Below are 26139 nucleotides of genomic sequence, written 5' to 3' on the forward strand. Positions count from 1 at the left end.
TATTGCAATGGTAAAAACCCTCTATGCATTTCTTCCAATTATTCGACATGATGACAAAGCCAGACATGGTGTCAATGTAAAGATTCAATAAACTACAACTATTTGTCTGTGAGTTGTAAGGTACCCCTGATTATTGTTGTACATAAAATTATGAAACTTTTCTGATCGGATGCCTACAAGACCCTTGAAGCTAAGGATCATTTTTGGATCATATACGAATGATGAACAACAGGTGCTTCATCTTGTGAAGTCTATCAATACAATCTATAGCATAGGCTGATATCAGTGTTAACTATGGATATTTTAACTTGTCATTGATGTACTGCCATCAGTTTATGGACAACTCCAATGCATTAAAAGATTAATCATTGCAAGTCCACTGTTCAGTGTGGGGGAATGGCTTGGACAGGAAGTAATCAATCTGTTGAATAATTAGGACTGTGCTGATTCAACAAAGTATCACCATGCTTTGTACCATGATACAAGTTGTGTATTGATACTGAACATTACATGCATTATTGAACATCTTTCTTAATCTAGGGTATATATTGTTATCAGTATTCGACACACTGGTCCAATACTCTCTTTAACCCGTTTCATGAATTATAATAATGGTGGTCTGACAGTCTTGTGTTACTTTCAGGGAGCTTATTTCTCTGAGCGCAACTTGAAGTTTATCTGGAATATTTTGTCTTCTGTATTAATTTGAAAACAATGAAATTAACCCACAATGAAATTTCTATTATTTGTATTTTTATTAACCCTGAGGTCAGGACAAATGAAGGGGTCAGCTTCTGTCCGCTGGTCCTTTAGGCTCCATACTAATATAATTGTTGATGTTTGTTTGTTTATTTGTTGTTTAACACTACACACAGTAATATTCCAGTTATATGTTTTAGCCTGCGAATAATTGAGTCTGGACCAGACAATCCAGCGATTTTATAGTGAACTACTATCCATGATGTCAGGGTAATATGAAAAGGAATCAACAATGTTACGAGCCTGACTACCCGATCCACTTGATCGCCTCTTACAACCCACATAGTTCGCTGGGTATCAATTCTAACCTGGATTCCCCACAGGAATTTGGGATGCTTTTCCCATCCTCTGTACCCATCCTCAAACATCAGGTACATGAAATCTCCATTCTGTTACCCTTCCCCTGTACCCATCCTCAAACATCAGGTGCATGAAATCTCCATTCTGTTACATATGCCACATCCAAGAGTTCCAATAACAAATTAAAACGTATCTAATCGGATAGCTGGAAATACTACCCCAGAGACTTGAGGGTTTGAAGGAGGATATGTATATGCCAAAAGCTAAAAATATCATTTTACAGTAGTACCAGTGTATAGAACAGCTCTCAAGAAGTAGTGTTAAGTTCACATAAGTTTGCTATATTATTTATTGCCATTGCCTTTCCTTCAGTCTGTCTCCCAGGTCCTATAGAACAAATTAAAAGTGAAAAAACCCAAGGCTAGAATAATTTGGTAAGTCTAAAGCATCAGCTTCTGAAACTATGCAGTGTTCAGGGCTCCATTTGGACTGTACATTTTATTTTGCATATATATATTTTTTAATAAGATTTATTTCTGGGACTTAATGTTAGTCTGCCCTTTCCTTTGCAAAGTCAGATATCCTGGTTATCACGTCTCCCATCCAATCCAAAATCAACCAGTTCGTCTGTAACATGTGTAACAGGTGTAACATGTGTAACAGGTGTAACAGGTGTAACATGTGTAACAGGTGTAACATGTGTAACAGGCATTGGTGATATGTGCTCAGCTGGTTCACCAAGCTGTATGAGTGTTGCCACCAAGTCACTGCATTGGTCAAACATCAAACCAAATATTCCTGTTTGGTGAGAAAAATGCCTGCAAAGTCAAACATTTTTTCAACACATATGCATATTTAGAAGTGTTGAGATGTTGTCCAATGAAGAATGCAAGGCGCAATTCAATCATTACAATCATAACATAGCACATATTTTAAGACAGTATTTATTAATATCAAAGTAAACAATATTTATAATATGGACTATGACTTGTGATATGAAATAAAGAAAGGATAAACAAGGAATTCACAACATCACACTGGATAGCTGTCGGCCATATTTGTTTGATGCTTCAAAGACAGGGGCACACAACAGCATTGCCATGTGTAATCTAGGGGTATAAAACTCAAATTAAGCAGAAAAAATGCCCCGTTTGCATTTGTATGGCTAAATAGGATTAAAACACCAAATTGAACACAAAAGAAATTAATTAACAGTGAGAATCAGACATTGAAAAAATAGTCGAAGGTCGATTGAAGGTCAATAGTGTCATGCAGCCATTTCATCAGTTACCTGCATTGGGGCCACATTTGAACAAACATGGTGCATATTTCATTAACCTGGGTACCTGGAAATGACATTTAGTTACAAATTTGTTGTTATAAGCCACACTCCGCAATATCCCAGCTGTAATGACAGCTTTATTTCAACTTACAAAACCTTTCATTAAAAGGACTTGTTGTGGGGGGTAGCCTCCAAACCCGTTAATTTAACAAGACAGCTTAAAACTAAAATCAATACAAAGGAAGAGGCTCAGGCACACTTCAAAGGGCAAGATGGGGGTTCTGAAGATAATGTGTTGGAGGCTCTCAAAAACTGTACGACTCTTCCTGCCAGAGAATTTTCTTTTTCATTCTCAAAGAAAAATCCCTTGCACCCCACGAATATAAAACGGTCAATCCCTAAGATTAACAAAGTTTTGAAGTCTCTTATGAAACTGGATGGTGTCTTGACATTAAACTGATTCACAAAACCAAGTGTTGAAACAGTCCTCCTATCAAGCTGGGAGCACAGGTGGCCAAGTCGTCTAAGGCCGCGATTTGCTGTGCAAAGTTGCATCCCTTGGGCATGCCAGAAAACTATGATTGTGGGTTCGATTCCCGGTTCACCCTGATTATGTTTCTAGTTTGTCAGCACTAAACCCATGCTCATGAGTTTCACCGAAGTGGTAAACGTCTGACACCTGCATCACTTCTGGCTTTCCTCCTACATTAAGCTGACACGCCGTGATATAACTGGAATACTGTTAAAAGCGGCGTTGCACTCAACCCACTCACTCCTATCAAGCTGCACAATATTCATACAAATATTAAGATAGACAATGTTCTCATGTTCAGCTAAACAAAATATCAATACAAAGCTAAACCCCTTCAGCTAAAGTATTTGTAAATGACATTCAGAATTCAGATAACAATAACGAATAACTGTTAATTGTTCACCATTTGCATCCATCTAAACGATAATCCTTTACAATACAAATCGACATGGGCTTGTACAAGCTAAAATGTGCAAACATATTAACACAGCCATGGAATCATGTGATTCAAAGATGGTTTGTGTGAAAATTCAAATCAATTGAAAATTATTCACATAAAACTAAACAGGAACCTTTATATTTGTATTACATGTTCTCTAAAGAACTCACACTACCGTCATTGCATTGTTATGTCAGATGCCCGCAGATACACTCTATTGGCTGGAACCTTCAATTCTGCATGTTTGATAATTTGGACGAGGATGATTGCTATTCAAGGGTCATAAAAAATGAGTTGCCGGACAAGATTGGATCACATTTTCCAGTGTTTTTTGACCCGATAAAATGCTGTGTATGAGAGGTTAGTTTACTTACTTTTAGCATCAATAAATCTCTCTCGAGGTGTCAAGTCGGAGGCTGACAGTTGCTCCTTCACCTTGGCGATGTCCTTTGGATGGAGGATATCAAACAAGCTCTGGCCAATAAGTTCAGACTGAAACAAAGAAATTCCATCTTAGTTTTCAGTGTTACTGATGGTTGCTATTAGAGTGAGTGAGTGAGTATAGTTTACGCCACTTTTAGCAATATTCCAGCAATATCACGGCGGGGGACACCTGAAATAGGCTTCACACATTGTACCCATGTCAGGAATCGAACCCAGGTCTTCGGCTTGACGAGCGAACGCTTTTACCACTAGGCTACCCAACCGCCCCTGCTATTAGATCGTAATGATAGATTGAATTATTAATGTACCACAATTATCTATGACCTGAAGACAATACATCCATGGGCGAGTTGAAACATTTTTTCTAATAATTCTATGAGATCTCACACCATCACTGGTATCGATTGACAGTTAATTTTAAAATACTGTTAATCATTTAACACACTATGTGCAAATTGAGCTCTTAAATGTGGCAAAATGTGTTACCAGTAAAAATGATTATCTGTAAAGTCAAAAGGACATTTCTCCTGAGGATGGTGAATGAATGAGTGAATATGATTTTACGCCGCTTTATGCTGCTATTCCAGCAATATCCAAGGATGTGAAATCTCTGGGGACACGCGGAAAATAGCGTTTTATAAAACAGTAAGCCTCGTAAAAAATAATCTTCCGCATAAATATATAATAACAGATCTTAAAAAAGTATCAGAAAAATATTATCGTGATTCCGGACAACTGTCGTGGATTGTCCTGTTTTCGATCAGAGCTTTCAGCATTATACAGTTGTTCATGTGATTAGCGAGAAATCTATAAATGTTTCTTCAGCGTCCGAAAACCCATAACACAGGGATATATGTTGCATTTATGTCTTATGTTTGCAAAGTTGTTTTGGTTTTTTTCAACAAAAGGTAAGTAAGTACAAGGTAAGTTAGCTATTGCCCGATTTTTTAAAAGTACTGATTTCACTTTGAAATTGTACTGCATCCGCCATCTTTGTTTATTTGACATAGACTTATTACATTTCTTGTTGTGAATGTTGTCCAAACTGCAATATATTCATTAAAATGCAATCAAATGTTTAAAAAATGTCAGGGGAGAGACATGCCCCAAGACCCCCCTTGAGTTTTCCTCTTGTTTGGGGAAAATCTGCTGACATACCTGAATATCACGGCAGGGGACACAAGAATTAGGCTCACACATTTAACCCATTTGGTCTTCGGTGTGAGGAGTGAATGCTTTTACCACATAGTCTACCCCATCACCCCGGATCGGTCAGGAGAAATGGTAGGTGGAAAAAAATGTATGAGTGAGTGAATGTTGTTAAACACTGCAGTCAGCAATATTAAAGTCACATGATGTCCCCAATGTAAACAGAATCCAGGTCAAACAAATCAGAAGCTGATTTTATAGCAATGCACTCACCATGGGAGTTTAATGACAGGCTAGTCACAACCAAATCCAACTGATCCAACTTATTTGGGGTTTTATCGAAAAAACATAAAAAAATCCCAGAATATGTTTGAAAAAATTTATTATTTTTCAGACTGTTAAAAAAAAATGGTTGCCACAATAATTACATTTTCGCAAGGTGGTTTGAAAAAAATATATATTTAGGCTCATAGTTATAATTTAATAGATGTCTGCTTTGACAGCTTTAGCTGAAAAAAAAACCTAGCCTCCATACAAAATCAGTCGGTCCCTCAGATATCTGTTAAAAAGTCACTGACCTAATAAAGATGTCTGCCAATATGTCTGTTTGTACCTTAATTCATGAAAAATAAAAAAACCACAGTGTATCGATCATGCAACACTTTAGAAGGGGATTATTTTAGTCATAGTGCCAAAATTCCATAGCTGTTTCTATATAGCTCGTAGTAACTAACAAGAATCTGTCATTCCGACAAGACAGTTTGACATGCCATTTCTACATTAGCAACTGTACCATATTCGTGATTGTGTCCAAATCCTTGATGTTATTGACTGAGAGTACAGAACTAATCCATCATTGGATTAGAGACATTCAACAAATGTCAGAACCATTCTTGTACAATAAAACTATATATATACTGACTCGTCATCCAGATAGTCATTCTTGACATTTCAACATTGGCCTTAGTGTATTCGTAAATACTAATGCTAAATACTGCGCTCATCATCAGACAAGAAAGTCTTTCTCACATTTCAAGAAAAACAAATGCTTAAAAAAAAATTTCTTGAGAAATCCGTCATTTAGGTTGAAAAACACTTGATTCCAATTAAAAACCTTTTTGTGTTTCATCCACCTCACAATTTGTCCTTGCTTATCAAAAGTACAAAAAAAAAAAATCTCAACTATATTTTACCTAGATTATAAACAAAAATACGACCAGGGAAAAATATATTTATCTGAAACATGCCAAAAATTGATATGGATCAGCTTATATTTGAAAACCAGGATCTGTTAGGCCTCAATCCAACTATTCATGAACATTTAGCAAATACAAACATTTCTGAACATTATAACATCCAATTTGCACGAGACATATTACCAGCCTCTTTGTGGAAAAGTTGACACTTGGTAATATTGTCTTGGCAACTAATAGATTTACCTCACCTTCAAAGTTGCCAGTGTGAAGTTTAATTCAAATTTGAAATTGAATCATTTGTTAAAAGTGGGTCAAGACTATCTGCCTGTCAAGAGGAAAGCACGCAAGTGAGATATCCATTATAGTCGATACAATGGTGACCTCGAGAGACACCGCCCGACCAGTTCAAATATAGCATTGATTAGGTAAAGCTTGTTGCAAACATGGTGTTGACTGGTAACACTCTTTAACCACAAGTACAGGGTATGGTTTGGCAAACAAAGGCTCTCAGGTCACTGTTTAGATGGGTCTTTGCGAAGTCCCTAAACGTTTGCCATGTATACAGGATATTTCCTTTCGAAAATGAAGCATTGCGAGCGAGGACTGAAAAAACAGGAAAACGAACATCCATGTTTCCTGGGGTGATTGTGATGGCTTGATCAGGCCTGTGGTCTGTTGTGTTTGGTGGGCCCCGGGAAACAAAGACTACTTGACATACAGTACTGTACTTACTTATGATTTACCTATGTCTAGGGTTTTCCTTTACTGACATTGTTTTCATGTTTTGGATGATCTGAATCAAGATTTGATGATTTGCATTCAAGGATGGTAGACTTGTCATGATATGACAAAACCCATCTTCCCTAGGCAAGAGCGTTAACTGACTTTAAAAGTCCAGTTTCCACCCTTGCTGAACTAGGCTGGAACTCCTTGGCTCAATTGTAGCGCCACCAGGGATTATTACGAGTTATGTCCCTTTTAAGTCTCTCCTATGGACCAATCAGATTCCATGACTTGCATTTGTTTCAATTAAAATGGCGGCGCCCTGTCAAGAAGATCTGATCGATAATCAAGATCTATATTGTGATAGAACGTGCACCTTGATTAAAAACATGAAAAGGAATATCTGTTGACAACGAGTTGGTGGTGCACATGCTTTTTAAATCCTGCAATCTGAAATCTGCACGACAGTTTACGAAGCGGATTTCGTTGCACGATTTTGATTGGACTATGCATAGATTCGTAAGTCCAGCCAAAATGTAACTCTATAATACCAGCCTAGTTCGGCAAGGATGGAAACTGGACTTTTATAGTCCGTTAACTCCCTTGCCTCGGGAAGATGGACAAAACCATGCCATGCTCATGCATAGGTGAAAGTAACTTTGATCATAAACACATACTGAGCGCCTGAACATGCCTAATTATGATGATAATGAGTATATATTCATCCTTAATATGCATAAGGAACAGATGTGCAGATTTCAAACTGAAATTTCAATTAAAACAGTGAGTGAGTGAGTGAGTGAGTTGGGTTTAACGCCGCTTTTAACAGTATTCCAGTTATATCACGGCGTGTCAGCTTAATGTGGGAGGAAAGACCGAAGTGATGCAGGTCTCAGACGTTTACCACTTCGGTGAAACCCACGAGCACGGGTATGGTGCTGACAAACCTAGAAACTCAATTAAAACAATTTCGAAATCTTTAGAAAGCTCTCTTGGTCAATCTGCAGCACAATCAAACATCAATTGGATTCTGGGTAAGGACATATAGGCCCCTGCAACCTATGCTTGTTATAAGAGATGACTAAATCGATCAGGTGGTCTATCATGTCATCATATCCCAATTGTGTGAATCAATGCTCATGATATCAATCACTGGGCTATCTGGCCCAGACTTGATAATTTTCAGATCGCCCTACATACAGCTGGAATATTGTTGAGTGCGTCATTAAAAAACAAACCACTTCACATCTTACAAAAATAATTTGAGAGGAGATTGAGTTACATAACACAGTTCTATGAAATGATAGTTTTATAAACAGAACCTGATCAGAGAAACAGTAAACTTTGAGCATACATGATGAATCTACATCATCCTTTTCCTCAAAAGATAATTTACATCTGGATGCTTCTGCAATAAACAAGGCTTAAAATATCAACTGTATAGAGTTCTCTGAGCAGTCTAAACTCAAGACTAATGCTTGTAGGTGGTCAGAAATAGACGATCTCCTATTTCACATATTTACGGTTTCATTTGTAGTTCACAATAATACATGTTTGTTTCTTTGTTGTATAACATAGCACTCAGCAATAATCCAGCCATATGATGGCGTCCAAAAAGTTATCAAATCTAGGCTAAAAAGAACAGTGATCGATATTGTGAGCACCGATCCATGCTGTCTGGTATAACAACACGTCGTCAACCAAATCAGCAGGCCTGATCACCCAATCCATTTGGTCAACTCTTACAACCAGCATAGGTTGCTGGGGACAAATGCTAAGCCGGAATATTCACAGGTCCCATTGTTTTGTAATGCATGTAGTTTATACCAATATTGAATCAATATTGAATCACCATCACAGTTGGTTATCACGGTAATGATTCAGTTACATGTCAGATCTGACATCTTTGCATCTAGTAAATCTGTACAATCATATTTTTCAAGAATGCTTCATAGATATCTATAATTTCATCGGGTTAACATTTTAGGCTCAATGAACAAATAGGTTAAGCCAAAACTCAACTCAATCTCAAAACCCCAACCCCAACCCCAACCCAAGCCCCTAACCCCAACCCAAACTGAATCCAAAACCCAAACCCCAGCTCAACCACATCCTCTAACCCCAACCCAAGCCCCTAACCCCAACCCAAATTGAATCCAAAACCTTAGCTCAACCACATCCCCTAACCCCAATCCCTAACCCTAACCCCAACCTAAACTGAATCCAAAACCCAAACCCCAACTCAACCACATCCCCTAACCCTAACCCAAACCCAAGCCCCTAACCCCAACCCAAACTGAATCCAAAACCCCAACCCCAATTCAACCACATCCTTTAAATCCAACCCAAGCCCCTAACCCCAACATACCAACTCAACCACATCCCCTAAACCCAACCCAAGCCCCTAACCCCAACCCCAACAATATCCCAACTCAACCCCCTCACCTAAACCTCAATCCCAAAACACAACCCTAACTAAATAAATCCAGTTTGTCAGGCAGCACAAGAAATATGGCCACTTACTTGTGAATAGTTGAGAACATCTTTGACAGACTCTGACACATACAAGAGTCTCCCTCGATCACAACCTATCACAAACAGGAACCCTTCCGCCACCTGCAAAATTAAAAATACAAAAAACAAATTCAGGAATACTTATCATGTATGTTATGTTCTTCAAAACAAAAAAATGATGGCGAAAAAATATGTTTCATACAGTTTCCGTGTTCAAGGTATCTTACAGAGAAATATCTCATTTCCCCCAAGAGTATAAAATATATGGAATGGCCCTTTCTGGAAACACTTTTGCCCATTTTGTATAAATGGTCTAGTCACTGACAGAAAGCTTGGCGAATTTCCTTCAATGATTAGGATAACTGGTTCAAAGCAAAAGTAATTACTTAGTGTTAGTAATTGGTATTCAGACGCAAATCCCTCCACAAATAATCTCTGATTGATGACATTTGGAATTGGTCAGTCAGTTATTTAATATCACAAGCAATCACTGCGCATGGGAAACTGCAGCTTCCCATGGCATTATTTCCCTGACCATTATGAAACATACCCAATTTATTCTTATATTGTGAACCATTCTTCCAAACATTTTGCAAATATTAATAGAATAATGTAAAATATATGCCGAGACTGTGCTGTCTACAACTGAGAAACAAATCAGCCTGTGCTGTCTACATCTGAGACACAACTCAGCCTGTGCTGTCTGCATCTGAGACACAAATCAGTCTGTGCTGTCTACATCTGAGACACAACTCAGCCTGTGCTGTCTACATCTGAGACACAACTCGGCCTGTGCTGTCTACATCTGAGACACAACTCAGCCTGTGCTGTCTGCATCTGAGACACAACTCAGCCTGTGCTGTCTACATCTGAGACACAACTCGGCCTGTGCTGTCTACATCTGAGACACAACTCGGCCTGTGCTGTCTACATCTGAGACACAACTCAGCCTGTGCTGTCTGCATCTGAGACACAACTAGCTTGTTATTACCTTCAGTATGAGATGCTTCAGTTCGTTGTCAGAGATGAAGGAGGGCTTGAGGCTCACTTCAGAGTACATGTCATTTGAGCCTGAAAAACAAAAACGACTGATTATTAGAGTGAGTGAGTGAGTTGGTATATATATTGGTCACTGATTATTAAAGTGAGTTAGATATATTGGACACTGCTTATTGGAGTGAGTGAGTGAGTTAGATATATTGGTCACTGCTTATTAGAGTGAGTGAGTTAGTTAGATATATTGGTCACTGCTTATTAGAGTGAGTGAGTTAGTTAGATATATTGGTTACTGCTTATTAGAGTGAGTGAGTGAGTTAGATATATTGGTCACTGCTTATTAGAGTGAGTGAGTGAGTTAGATATATTGGTCACTGCTTATTAGAGTGAGTGAGTGAGTTAGAAATATTGGTCACTGCTTATTGGAGTGAGTGAGTGAGTTAGATATATTGGTCACTGCTTATTAGAGTGAGTGAGTGAGTTAGATATATTGGACACTGCTTGTTGGAGTGAGTGAGTGAGTTAGATATATTGGACACTGCTTATTAGAGTGAGTGAGTGAGTTAGATATAGTGGACACTGCTTATTAGAGTGAGTGAGTGAGTTAGATATATTGGTCACTGCTTATTAGAGTGAGTGAGTGAGTTAGATATAGTGGACACTGCTTATTAGAGTGAGTGAGTGAGTTAGATATATTGGTCACTGCTTATTAGAGTGAGTGAGTGAGTTAGATATATTGGTCACTGCTTATTGGAGTGAGTGAGTGAGTTAGATATATTGGACACTGCTTATTAGAGTGAGTGAGTGAGTTAGATATATTGGTCACTGCTTATTAGAGTGAGTGAGTGAGTTAGAAATATTGGTCACTGCTTATTGGAGTGAGTGAGTGAGTTAGATATATTGGTCACTGCTTATTGGAGTGAGTGAGTGAGTTAGATATATTGGACACTGCTTATTAGAGTGAGTGAGTGAGTTAGATATAGTGGACACTGCTTATTAGAGTGAGTGAGTGAGTTAGATATATTGGTCACTGCTTATTAGAGTGAGTGAGTGAGTTAGATATATTGGTCACTGCTTATTGGAGTGAGTGAGTGAGTTAGATATATTGGACACTGCTTATTAGAGTGAGTGAGTGAGTTAGATATATTGGTCACTGCTTATTAGAGTGAGTGAGTGAGTTAGAAATATTGGTCACTGCTTATTGGAGTGAGTGAGTGAGTTAGATATATTGGTCACTGCTTATTAGAGTGAGTGAGTGAGTTAGATATATTGGACACTGCTTGTTGGAGTGAGTGAGTGAGTTAGATATATTGGACACTGCTTATTAGAGTGAGTGAGTGAGTTAGATATAGTGGACACTGCTTATTAGAGTGAGTGAGTGAGTTAGATATATTGGTCACTGCTTATTAGAGTGAGTGAGTGAGTTAGATATAGTGGACACTGCTTATTAGAGTGAGTGAGTGAGTTAGATATATTGGTCACTGCTTATTAGAGTGAGTGAGTGAGTTAGATATATTGGTCACTGCTTATTGGAGTGAGTGAGTGAGTTAGATATATTGGACACTGATTATTAGAGTGAGTGAGTGAGTTAGATATATTGGTCACTGCTTATTAGAGTGAGTGAGTGAGTTAGAAATATTGGTCACTGCTTATTGGAGTGAGTGAGTGAGTTAGATATATTGGTCACTGCTTATTGGAGTGAGTGAGTGAGTTAGATATAGTGGACACTAGCTTTTAAACAGTATTTCATATCACAGTAAGTGTAATGTGAGGGGAGACCCCAAGTTATGCAGCCTACAGAGGTTGGTGAAACCAACAGATGACAATTGGTACAAATGCAGGACTAAATCCAAGGATCAATGAATCCTGCCACACTAAAGGGACACAACTACAAATTAAGAAATTGTAGTGTTAAGACCACTGCTCATCTTTGTCGCATATAGTATAAAAGACGGACATGAATTCAAAGTGGAAATGGGGATTGCGTCTTGCTTTTCTTGTCTAATAATTTGTGTGGCTTTTTCTGTTAAAGTATGTGCATATTCCATAGTTTGTTTACTCTGGCAGATCTAAACCTATTCTTTCATATTACAACAGTTAATCATGAAAGATTAATTATAGTAATATGAAAGAATTGTGTGTGCTTAACCTTTTTTGAGTAGTATATCTCATTCCAAGTGTACATTTCCTTCACATCATAAACACTCATAAATGGAACAAACAATAAATTGTAACCTATGCTAAATACTTTCATATTTGTTTCTGTTTATCATTCATATCATGCAACATCTGATAAACTTGATTAATGAATCATCATACATGCTGGGTAATATAGGTTCCACAATTTTGTAAAATATATTAGTTTTCTAATTGTTTAAACCAATAATAGTCATAAGAGCTTTCAAACCCTGGTTATGATATCAAGCAAGTTGTACCCTTGCTAGCATTTTGCTATTTGACTAACTCTACAAGGACTTGAAACCATTACTTTGGTTATAGAGCCATCGTCACTTGGAAAATAATCCTCGTAGACAAAAAGTCTCTTGCTGATTCATCTTGTCACGACATTTGTATTTTTAAATGAACAAGACTGCCACACTGCATATATATACAATACTTTAAACTGCTACTTTCATTGTATCCCAAGAGGCCATGGAATAATCAGAATGTTTGTATAACAATCACAAGGTTACATCTTCAGGGCGGTGTAGTTGTGTAACGGCTTCGTGATGGAACATCCTTGACACGTTTGTTACATAAACACATTATATCAGCGGTTGCGTCCATAAAAAAAAGATTTATGTGATATTTGGTTGATATGAATATTTATAAAAGGAGCAGTTTGTAAGAGTTTTCCCGATGATGTTGATTAATTACTTGTGTTGCAAATCTACTTCAAAATCAAAAATCCATGTCACGTTTCAATGAAATAACATCCATATATCTTATCCTTATTTAACAACAAACATGTTGAAACAATCGATTCAACTTCTATTTTTAAAATGATTTATGTTTTGTGTTGTAAAATGAATGTTTTTTACTTTTTTGGAGACTTGGGAGTCTGGAATTATAACTAATGGTTAATGAGTGGGTTGGGTTTTACACAACTTTAATACATGTAATGTGTCAGCATCATTTGGGAAGTCCAAGGTGACAGCCCAGTATAATTGAGTGAGTTGCGTTAACACCGTTTTGAACAGTATTCCAGTTATATCACGGCGTGTCAGCTTAATGTGGGAGGAAAGCCAACGTGATGCAAGTCTCAGACGGTTACAATTTTGGTGAAACCCATGAGCACGGAGATGCTGCTGACAAACCTAGAAACATCCTTTGGGCGGACTTGGATTGGAACCCACGATCATGGTATCTGGTGTGTCCAAGGGACGCAACTCTACACAGGGAATTGTGACGACTGGGCCACCTGTGCCTCCAAGCCCATTACAAGTTTTTGCATTCAGTGATATTACTTCAATATGAGAGTGTGTGTAAAAAAAAATCAGGACTGGACCTGACAATCCAGTGATTGACATCATGAGTATCGATCCACGCAATTGAGATACAATGTCATGCAATCAACAAAGAGCCAAATTAATTGCAATCAGTTCCATCACAACACTGAGCCCCGATTCCAGGCATGGGTCAATGTAACTTGCATGTTACATGTAACGACTGAAACTGAAGTTAAATTGATCTAATCAGTGCAGCTTAGTCTCTGGATCCAACCCAACATAGTAACATTAAGTAGCTTACTGTCAAGCATAACAAGGTGGCATCCCAGATCGGAATTAGTAGCCACGCACTGCTTGACTCACCAGAAACGCCATGGTATCTGTTCCTGCTATAACCGTCCTATCATTATCTTCGAACAATGAACAAACGCAGCTAACACTCCAGCTATATCGTGACAGCTTGTAAATAACACCTTTCAGTGCATATATGAAAATGTCACCTATTCTTGATAAATAAGTCATCCCGCTATGCCATTGACGTCATCAGGTGAGGTTTTTCATAGACTTTGCTCTCAAGCCGATAATTGTTCCAGTTGTACCAAGTAGGGAAACCACTGGTTGATAGCATGAGCAATAATCATTGCGTTCAAGATTATTGCACTTACACAGTGTGTGTGTGTGTGTGTGTGTGTGTGTGTGTGTGTGTGTGTGTGTGTGTGTGTGTGTGTGTGTGTGTGTGTGTGTGTGTGTGAGTGTGTGTGTGTGTGTGTGTGTGGGTGTGTGTGGGCGTGTGGCTGCTTGTACTAGTCTGGACTCATGCCAATTTTATAATGCTAGCCCACTGAGATGCCATGCCGCAGTTAACATGAATACCCCACTCAGACACTATACTGACTCCAAGCCGACCAGTCCTTGTTTTAGCCCCTTAATGCCGAGCGCCAGACAGGGTAACAACAAGTACCATTTCTTCACGTTTTTTTATACAACACATGTGGGGATCGAACCTCTGACCTTCCGCTCTCCGGGCAGACGCTCCACCACTAGACCACGGAGGCAGTATGTGGCAAAAGTGTCAGTGTAGTACTGTACAAGTTTACCTCCTTCATATAACATGACTCCCTTTACTACAGTAATTGTAGCCTGATGTAGCATACAGCAGGAAAACAAAAACATCGACTTTACGTCCTCACCGCGCAGTGACTTCATGTGCTGTACTACAGTAACTGTAGCCTACAGACGTCATGAATAATGTAGCATACAGCAGGAAAACAAACACATTGACTTTACGTCCTCACCGCGCAGTGACTTCATGTGCTGTACTACAGTAACTTTAGCCTACAGACGTCATGAATAATGTAGCATACAGCAGGAAAACAAAAACATTGACTTTACGTCCTCACCACGCAGTGACTTCATGTGCTGGACTGCCATCCGAAGTACGGTCAGCTTGTCCAGCTTGCGGTTCATGGCGCTGCACATGGGGATCATTGAGGACAGTTCGGTGATGTAAGAGTTCATCTTATCACGTCGACGTTTCTCAATCTCGCTGTGGTTTTGTCTGAAATGTTAATTAGTGAGTGAATGAAATATGAATTTTATCAGAAATGTTGGATCAAAAAGTTTCACTCTGCACCTTCCCATGTTAAGGCCACTCTTTCAAAATTTAATGTTTCACGAATTTATTTCAGCTTTTCCACTCAAGGTTGGTCAAAATTTAAATAAAAATAAAATAGCAATGTCAATCATATATTCATTTATATAAATGGCATTCTGTCGTGGAGTTTAAACTGCAGCTGGATCACTGTAGACATGGAATGTATATCCAACATTTTCTATAGATAAAATGGATAGAATAATCATTAAACCGCCCTCATGTTATCAGAAATCAGCGGGCCACTGTAACTTGATAATGCCCTCATATTGCTCCACAACGGGCCATTATCACGCCCGTTGTTAGGTGATGTCATAGGGATAGGGATAGGTGACATCACGTTTAATAGTGACGTCATCTGGTTTGTTCCATGACGTTTCCATATTTGTAAAAGTGGGTCAGTGGCATTCGTGTTGATTGCAGTAAATGTTTCAAAACCCATATTGTTGTTTCTTTTTATTTGATAACAAATTCCATCCATTTTAGCTATAATAACGGTGACGCTATTTTTCAGGGCATTATCATTTGCAGAGGCCCTCGGTCTTTTCAACAGCCCTTCTTCGTCGGGCAGTTAATGGAAGACCTCAGGCTTCTGCAAATGATAATGCCCTGAAAAATAGCGTTACCCTTATAATAGCGCATAAGAGGGGCTATATTACTAGTGGGAGACATAATAAAATAAAAAATAATTATATCTAATTCATTTCTTTTCCAGCTGCTTTTCAGTAGGGGCTGGTGGGCCTATGAGATGAAAAATGTGTGGAATAATCGTGAGAAGGAACTTAAGTTAAATTGTGAGTTAAACAGTATTTCAGTTATGGCATGTCGTGTCAGCTTGATGTGGGAGGAAAGCAGGTTTTAGATGATTACCACAAACATGGGTGTGGTATTATAAGTGTTTTCAAACCTAGAAATAGATTTGGGGTGATTCTGAGATTCGAACCAATGATCATTAAGGCTCCTGGCACACCTAAGGGATGCAACTCTAAACAGCGAATTGCAGCACCTTCGACGACTTGGCCACCTGTGCCCCCATTACAATCCAAGACTTGACCCTCATAAAGAAAAATATCCAACATGTGGACATGCTTTCGAAACTCTTTATGCTAGTTAGTTATTCATAAATATTAAATGGCAACATTGTCTAAGTATATTCATATGCTATCTTATAACCTTTTCTTAACAGAAAATCACAGAAAATAGAACAAGGAATTCCAAAATTTCTAAAGAAGATGCTTATGTTAGATAAAGTGCTAGTATATGTACTTTAACAATACATAGAAAGAAAAAAAAAGAAATTGAAATCCAATCAATCCCCTCCTTAATAATAAAAAGTGAATGGCATCACTGTCAAGATCCGAGGTCTTCCATTAACTGCCCGACGAAGGAGGGCAGTTGAAAAGACCGCGGGCTTCTGCAAATGATAATGCCCTGAAAAATAGCGTTACCCTCATATTATCTTGACAGTGATGCCATTCACTTTTATAAAGAAACAACAATGTCGATTTTGAAACATTTACTGCAATCAACACGAATGTCACTGACCCACTTTTACAAATATGGAAACGTCATAGAACAAACCAGATGACGTCACTATTGAACGTTACGTCACCTATCCCTATCCTATGACGTCACCTAACAACGGGCGTGCATAATGGCCCGTCGTCAAGTAATATGAGGGCATTATCAAGTTACAGTCGCCCGCTCATTTCTGATAACATGCGGGCGTTTTTATGATAATTCTATCCATTTTAGCTATAATGGTTGATGCTGACTGTTTCATGGGTGGGTGGATGGGCGGATGGGCGGATGGGCGGATGGGCAGATGGGCACTTGGGCAGGTGGGTGGGTGAAGGAGCAAGGGGGGTAGGAACAGATCCAGGATCAGGAGTGTGAGGGTTACCTCTGATATTTCCGTGAACTCCCAGCATCACTACTGGAATACATATCTTGTGAGTCATTGTCTTCATCGCAGCTGCTGTCATACATACTGAAAGATGGAATAATACAGTCATATTACAGCTGCTGTCATACATGTTGAAGATGGAATAATACAGTTATATTACAGCTGCTGTCATACATGTTGAAGATGGAATAATACAGTTATACTACAGCTGCTGTCATACATGTTGAAGATGGAATAATACAGGGTATATTACAGCTGCTGTCATACATGTTGAAGATGGAATAATACAGTTATATTACAGCTGCTGCCATACATGTTGAAGATGGAATAATACAGTTATATTACAGCTGCTGTCATACATGTTGAAGATGGAATAATACAGTTATACTACAGCTGCTGTCATACATGTTGAAGATGGAATAATACAGTTATAATACAGCTGCTGTCATACATGTTGAAGATGGAGTAATACAGTCATATTACAGCTGTTGTCATACATGTTGAAGATGGAATAATACAGTTATACTACAGCTGCTGTCATACATGTTGAAGATGGAATAATACAGTTATACTACAGCTGCTGTCATACATGTTACAAATAAAACAAGCATGAAACACTTATATTCCTTGCCAATATGACATGTCCAGTTGTGTGCAAGGCAAGAAATATTGTACAGTTTTCCAGAAATGAGCATTACCGCCATTTTCAGTCTGAGCCAAAGCAGTTGCTATGGAAAGTAAAAAAATTCAGAAGACAATGTACCAAAGACATATTTGTCAACCACAGAGAAAGCAACAATGCTTTTTGTTCATTGGACACGATCACATCTCAAGGAAAGAACAGCTTCAACGTATCATTTACAAAACAAAATAGTAAGCAATCTAACGCGCTCATAGCATCAGAATGTCATGGAAGAGCATCAGGTCAATTTCATACTCATCCCAGGAATAAAAACATTTGAAAGAGTCGTTTCTGCAATTAGGGGAGAAGTATCAAGACTCAAGGAAATGTCATAGCCTCGGCTACTGTGTCAGTGCCGTTAACCATCTGCCTTGCTCCAATGTCACAAGTAGCATATAACTCATCAGGCGTCTTTCAATGTCACTTTGGCTATATAACACATCTGTTTAAAGGCGGTCAAGGATGCATGACCCATTTGTTAGTGATTGATGTCAAGATATTTGATTCTGCCAGCATTTGTAGGCACTTGTTTGTTCTTAGTTTAGAACAGTGCTATACATAAGAAAATACTTAGTGATCATTAATATTTTGGAGAATATTTTTTTGTAGTGAAGCTAGGTTTCTTTAAATGTGTATGGAATATAAAAATATTTCATGATCCCTGATATTATTGTTCAGTATTTATAACTTTGAAAGCAATATTTAATCCCATTTCACCTCACCCCCCTATAAGTTTTCAAACGTGCATTTATTATCCAACTGATATTTCATACTGTATTAGATGAGTGACGTAATGGACAAATGGTGGTTTTATAGTGCTAGCTCACTGAAATACTATGCTAAATTTTAACATGGATACTTCACTCAGATACAGTATACTGACTCCAAGCCAACTGACTACTTGTTTTATTTTAAATGCAGAGTACCAGGCAGGGCAACTACAAGTAACATCTTTCACCTTTTTAAGTCTTTTCGTATGACGTAGCCAGGGATCGAACCACCAACCTTCGTTTGAAGAAGATAAGTGTTTTAAACTTTTATACCAGAATGCTGGCAGTCATGTGAACCGAGGTTTTGATGAACTTTGTGATATACAAAAAACTGCCTTTATATTATCCTGCAATGTTTTAGTGTGTGCGTGTGTGTGTGTGTGTGTGTGTGTGTTTGTGTGTGTGCGTGCGTGTGTGTGTGTGCGTGTGTGTGTGTGTTTTTACAACTCTCTCATAATTCCATATAAAGTGGACCGTCCTCTTGTATGTTGAATATCTATAATACTGTATTTTTATTGGGGGAAACTTTAATGAATTATGTCTGTCTGTCTGTCTGTCTTTGAGCAGATGCTCTATCCACTAGGCCATACATTTTCCCGAGGCAAGGGAGTTAACTGACTACAAAAGTCCAGTTTCCACTCTTGCCGAACTAGGCTGGAATTCCAGTTACATTTGGGCTGGACTAACGAGTCTATGCATCATCTAATCAAAATCTAGTAACAAACTAGACATCCTATTCGTAAACGTGAATTTCAACTTGCAGATTTCAGTCGACTGCAGGATTTGCAAAGCATGTCTACCAGCAATATAGATATTGATTATCAATCAGATCATCTTGACTGGGCACCACCAATGTGTTTGAAGAAAATGAAAGTAATTTTAGAGATGGAATCTGATTGGTCAATGGGAGGGACATAGATGGGACATAAATCATAACGGCCACTGGTGGCCCTCATAATGATCGAGCCCAGAATTTCCAGCCTAGTTCGGCAAGGGTGGAAACTGGACTTTTGGAGTCAGTTAACTATCTTGCCTCGGGAAGATGTAGACCTTGAGGTGAGGTGAGGTGAGGTGAGGTGAGGTGAGGTGAGGTGAGGTGAGGTGAGGTGAGGTGAGGTGAAATGGTGTTTAACGTCGCGTCCAAAATTATTGCATTTATATAGCGACTACATGCACGTGTGTGGGGGGGGCTGTTTGTACTAGTCCGGACTGATGCCGATTTATAGTGCTAGCTCACTGAGATACCATGCCGCAGTTTAACATGAGTACCCCACTCAGACACAGTATACTGACTCCGAGCCGACCAATCCTTGTTTTAGCCCCTTAATGCCGAGCGCCAAACAAGGTAACAACAAGTACCATCTTTTAACATCTTTTGGTATGACGCAGCCGGGGATTGAACACCGGACCTTTCGCTCTCCGCCCACGCTCTTCCACTAGACCACTGAGGCGGTCTTTGTAGACCATGAGGCAGTTTGTATTATATGCTTGTAAGGGTATATTTGCATTCTCTGTATGCATTACTATGAATGTACAGGGAGTTTGGGGAAACCCATGAACATGCATACAGAGTTGACAAATCAAGGACGTAATCAGGACAAATATGGCATTTGAACATAGATCAGCACATCATGGCACAACAAAGGGATGCAACTCTTCTACTTATAGATTTAGTGGGGATCACTTCTCTTTCTGCAAGTGTACATTTAGAAAGAGTCTGTTTGCATTAGCAGGCATGTGTGTAGCACTGAGCATACCACAAACCTTAAAAACCAAATACTTATGGAATGTGAACATGTGCCTATTTTCTGGTATCAAGTTAAACATTGTCTAAACACTTGAAATCTTTCATGACTACTTTTCAAATGGTTCATATGTTTGTAAAGAAATGTAAAATATTTTGTTGCAGCTGACATGCTTGAAACAAAGGATATCTGATTCCCACCCAAATGCTTGTGAAGGTAAAATGTTAACAGGGCTAAAAATTTAAACAACAGTATACCATATATTTCAATGTAATATATGAAGAAATAGCAGAAATAGGCAAAAATGTCATTTTTGAAAATAACAGCCATTACACACAAATGTTTTGAATATAAACATCAATTTTACAAAATGACGAATGTTTTCTTTAAAAAAATAATTTTATTTTACTGCCACCGCACTGTGAATAAATGACGTCTGCATCTATTGACAGATTAGAGCCACGGTGTGTGCGGCTGCATCTTCATCAATCATAGACACAGAAACATGAGGCTAGGTAATGAGAAAAGTTCATGCTGCTTGAGTGATGGTGCAGGAGGGACAATGCCAGGATCACAAGGGCATATGGTCAAAATTAAATGAAAATCTTCTTTAGTTTGAAGTATTATTTCAAAAAGTAGTGCACCGGGGGATAATATCATTGACCTTTCCTTTTCAAGACTTAATCATGGACTAGCCATTGTAGCTGATTAAATAAACCTGTTTCAGTTCATGAATATTATATTGACCAAATTACAAATGCAAAATATCAGCGGCAAAACCCTTTCCGAATCAAGAACATCTTAGCAACATCCATTGTACAATTCCAACTATATCATAAACGTGTATTTGAAACACTATCAAATGGCGATGCTCACTGAAAGGTATGGATGCACCTTATGCCAAAATAAAGTAATCTTTATGTTAGATTAGAATCAAATATACTTTATTCTAAGAGGTACAAATTCAATTAATTTTGTGCCTTTAACTGATTTGGTAATTCAAGGACAAGCCACCAAGAAGGTAATAGTTTGAGGGCTTTGGGGACAAAAATATCAAATATAATCACCTGTTTGGCAGGCTTTATGATAAACATAGAATTCCGCAGATACCTTATTGAAGAGAATCTGGAGATCACTAGTGTAAAAATACAGACATGCACTTTCAGTAAGCAATAATAGAAAAGTCAACTTCCGGGGTACCTAGACAACAACCAAAAGACTATATGCCAGGTCAGCACATAGTGGTTCTGGTTGTTGTCTAGGTGCTCCGGAACACCCAGCCTAACCCTAGCTAGGGTAAGACCTTTCTTTTTTTTCTTTTCTCTCTGGACCAAGGCTTATATAGCCAAGGTCACCTGACATTTAGTAAGTGATAAATATAAATGTAAACAGTAAATCATCAGCAGGATGGCCGACGGTCCATGAACACAAAATGGGGATTAACAATTAGGATTAGCATCTTATAAATAACAGCAATTAAGTGTTTCAAGGCATATAGATGTCATGGCTCCAGGGTAATGAGCCTTTGCAATTAAATGTTCTTCAGACAATGGGTGTCGTAAATCAGTTGCAATGACACAGCGATAGAAACTAACAATTTTAGCCCACTAGTCCTTATAATGATAACAAACAGCAAAAGTCCTAACAATGGAGGGGCGGTCAGGTGGCCTAGTGGCTAAAGCGTTTGCTCGTCACGCCGAAGACCCGGGCTCAATACCTGACATGGGTACAATGTGTGAAGGCCATTTCTGGTGTCCCCCGCTATGATATTGCTGGAATATTGCTAAAAGCGGTGTAAAACAAAACTCACTCACTCACTCACTCACCTTAAAAAGGCCAATTTCTACTCATCCTTAGGATACCTTAACTATTGGGCAGTTTGGCAAGGACTAACGCTGTGGATATAGGGAAACTTTCAGCCAAGAGTTTTTGTACGATACGTTTCATTTTACAAAAACTAACTGAGGATATGGTCAACATGCATATTTCTGACTGTTTACTATCAGCATAAAAGCTTTTTCTGAAGAAAGAATATAACTTCCGAAACGTGGAAAAAATGACAAATCGAAAACTGACGAACCAGTTTGCTCTCCGAATGGCGTCATGAACAAAGATTGTGTCCCTAAGGATAGACTGCCATTTGTGATATCAGACAGCAGACCTGCTCTAAATGAACCATCTCAAAGATTATTGTTATATTTGTGATTTAACATGTGGAGATGTACAGACGTTTAGGTTATTAGTCTGATGTAGTCTCGTTTCTTACAAATCAAGACAAATAAGTTGACTTTAACCTTCAGTTCACCTTGTTGTCCAGACTGAAGATCACTTGGCAACACACAGCCTGATGTACATTGCTATCAGCTTTAACTGGTTTTTAATTTTATTGATCAACACAAGTCAGTTTGTTAACTGATAAGTGTGTCTGTGTATACTCGTCCACTTAATGTCATCCAACTGATACCCTGCATCAAGTGTTTACAGATTAACTTGGCCATTTTTCAAGTTTAAAAAGAAATGTCACAATTGACAACCTCAAAAGTAGTTTGAAGGGATATTTTGCCTATTGGATAATCCATGTGTTCTAATGTCTTCATTACACCTGCTACTATTTTACAGAAAATAAAACTACGTGAGTGAGTGAGTGAGTGAGTGAGTGAGTGAGTGAGTGAGTGGCACAATTAGCAATTTTCTAGTCGTTGATTGTGTGAAGCCATTTCTGGTGTCCGCGCCGTGATATTGCTGGAATATTGCTAAAAGCAACATTGAACCATATTCACTCACTCACCCACTCTTGGCTATTCTGAAAGAAGGGATATTTTGCCTATTGGATAATCCATATGTTCTATTGTCTTCATTACAACTGCTACTATTTTACAGTAAATCAAACTACTTGAGTGAGTGAGTGAGTGAGTGAGTGAGTGAGTGAGTGAGCGAGCGAGCTAAAAGCGGCATTGAACCATAGTCACTCACTCACCCACCCTTGGCTATTCTGAAAGCAAGTCTTGATTCTTCAAAGATATGTATAGTAGCCAAGGCTAGAACAGAGCATTATCTGGGGTACTGGCTTGGCAGCAGACAGACTGGGTGGACAACTCTAAACAGAAAAGATAACTCTCTAGATAACTAGCTGCTTTTAACAGTATTCCAGTTATATCACGACGTGTCAGCTTAATGTGGCAGGAAAACCCGAAGTGATGCAGGTCTCAGACGTTTACCACTTCGGTGAAACCCACAATCACGGGTATGGTGCTGACAAACCTAGAAACATAATCGGGGCAAACCGGGATTCCAACCCACAATCATAGGTTTCTGGCATGCCCAAGGGACGCAACTCTGCACAGCAAATCGCGGTTCCTTAGACGACTGGGCCTTCGGCGCCTCTCCTCGAATACTGAGTCATTCATGGGTATGCTCCTTACATATTTAAACAGATGTCCCGAAAGCTAATCCTTTGGATGGTTTACAGGGATCTACAGAGATCTACAGGGATCTACTGTATTCAGCTGGTAGGAACATATATCACTATTAAAGCAATTATCATCTTATCACTCTTATGCAGATTGCCACATTCCAAAAATGGAAAAAGGCCCCTTCAAAATGCTATCACGTCAATTGCAGTAATGTATTTTGTAGCAGTAGATGTGTAGTGTAGCGCTACGAGCATCCACTTTGTGAATGGAATTTGGCGTAATAAAAATGCACAAATTATTGTTATTATTATTATTTGTGTCATATCCATCCACTGTAATAGTTGTCATCATAAGCAGCATGTCTTACTCCAATATGAGCCGTATTTCAGTCACAGCATGGCATGTCTGCTTATTCAGTGTTCCTGTTTACCGGTAATTACAAAAAAAATTACCGGTAAAATTAGGCTTGGATCAGTAACTCCTCATGTGGCTGCCAATCCCTGTGGACCGGCAAATAAAGTACCTCATAAATCTTTGTTTTTTAACAAAACATCAGCAATATTCATTAGTGTGAATGATGTGCACATCTAGCTAAGTTACTTCAGACATGATGTTGAAAGAAATAAACCAGGTAATTATTTTACGTTTTTTTAATTGTTGAAAGTTGAGACTGACAAAGGTAGGGGGATTGGTAATTTTTAGAGTTGCCCCTTCACCAACAGATGTGGTGCCCCCTCAACAACAGATGTGGTGCCCCCTCACCAACAGATGTGGTGCCCCCTCAACAACAGATGTGGTGCCCCCTCACAAACAGATGTGGTGCCCCTTCACCAACAGATGTGGTGCCCCCTCAACAACAGATGTGGTGCCCCCTCACCAACAGATGTGGTGCCCCCTCAACAACAGATGTGGTGCCCCCTCAACAACAGATGTTGTGCCCCCTCACAAACAGATGTGGTGCCCCCTCACCAACAGATGTGGTGCCCCTTCACCAACAGATGTGGTGCCCCCTTAAGAACAGATGTAGTGCCCCCTCACCAACAGATGGGGTGCCCCCTCAACAACAGATGTGGTGTCCCCTCAACAACAGATGGGGTGCCCCCTCAACAACAGATGTGGTGCCCCCTTACCAACAGATGTAGTGCCCCCTTACCAACAGATGGGGTGCCCCCTCAACAACAGATGTAGTGCCCCCTCAACAAGAATTGTAATGCCCTCTCCACAACAACCTTAGTGCCCCTTCAACAACAAATGTAGTGCCCCTCAAGAACAAGCGTAGTGCCCCTTCAACAACAAATGTGGTGCCCTTCAACGACAAGCGTGGTGCCCCTCAACAACAAATGTGGTGCCCCTCAACAACAAATGTGGTGCCCTTAATTCAACAACAAATGTAGTGCCCTTCAACAACAAATGTAGTGCCCTTCAACAACAAATGTGGTGCCCCTCAACAACAAATGTTGTGCCCTTCAACAAGCTTAGTGCCCCTTCAACATCAAGCTTAGTGCCCCTTCAACAACAAATGTGATGCCCCTCAACAACAAATGAAGTGCCCCCCAACAACAATAGTGGTGCCCCTCAACAACAAAAGTCGTGCCCCTCAACAAGAATAACAAGTGTGTTTCAGTACACTTACTCAATCATTGACCCTTTTCTTTTCCGTTGATCCATTTTCTTGGATTGGTTGGCCTTGACCCGCTTCGTGTCCGGTGAGGCGAAAGCAGGTACAGGACACGGGTACACTGGTGCCCCCTGGAGTGAGTGAGGCAGGTACTCTGAAAACAAACACAGGTAAATGTTATTCATATAAAAAAGACATACGTAATTACCTTGCATTGTGATAATCTGTTCCCATCACTTTGGGAAAGTTTGGCCACATGGCTGTTTGGTTTGAGAAAACACCATAATCTCAATCAAATGTTCTGTAAACTTAAAAGAGCATTGTTTGGCAAGAAAATAATGATTATTACATTTGGTAAATAACTTTCTGATATTAACATATTTCTCCAGTGTAGCTGATCATGTTTAAAAACCAATTTCATATTTGTAAAAATACTGAAAAATATCTTTTTAATTTAAATACAAAAATTTTCTGCAAGGAATAAATTCAAGACACATTATTGTTCTACACATCTTTATAAAGTTTCAGCTCTCTGGGCCTTGTTGTTTCTGGAAATATTTTTGAAGATTTA

The 26139-nt window shown here is 38.9% G+C and overlaps 1 protein-coding gene across 5 annotated transcripts in view; it reads right to left on the minus strand.

The window, feature by feature from the left end:
• LOC139467058 (protein cycle-like) overlaps positions 1–26139 on the minus strand; it is a 116128-nt gene that overhangs the window by 30402 nt on the left and 59587 nt on the right. For all 5 annotated transcript variants that reach the window (XM_071248768.1, XM_071248770.1, XM_071248772.1 and 2 more), the window contains 6 exons: positions 25584–25722; positions 17338–17424; positions 15184–15341; positions 10330–10409; positions 9348–9440; positions 3687–3804 (listed from right to left, as the gene is read on the minus strand). In XM_071248768.1, the coding sequence (XP_071104869.1) occupies positions 3687–3804; positions 9348–9440; positions 10330–10409; positions 15184–15341; positions 17338–17424; positions 25584–25618 (571 nt within the window). In that variant the 5' untranslated portion in view covers positions 25619–25722. The remainder of the gene's footprint in view (positions 1–3686; positions 3805–9347; positions 9441–10329; positions 10410–15183; positions 15342–17337; positions 17425–25583; positions 25723–26139) is intronic.

Source organism: Haliotis cracherodii, unplaced genomic scaffold, assembly GCF_022045235.1.
Source record: "Haliotis cracherodii isolate W230 unplaced genomic scaffold, xgHalCrac1.p SCAF_19, whole genome shotgun sequence".
NCBI lineage: Eukaryota > Metazoa > Mollusca > Gastropoda > Lepetellida > Haliotidae > Haliotis > Haliotis cracherodii.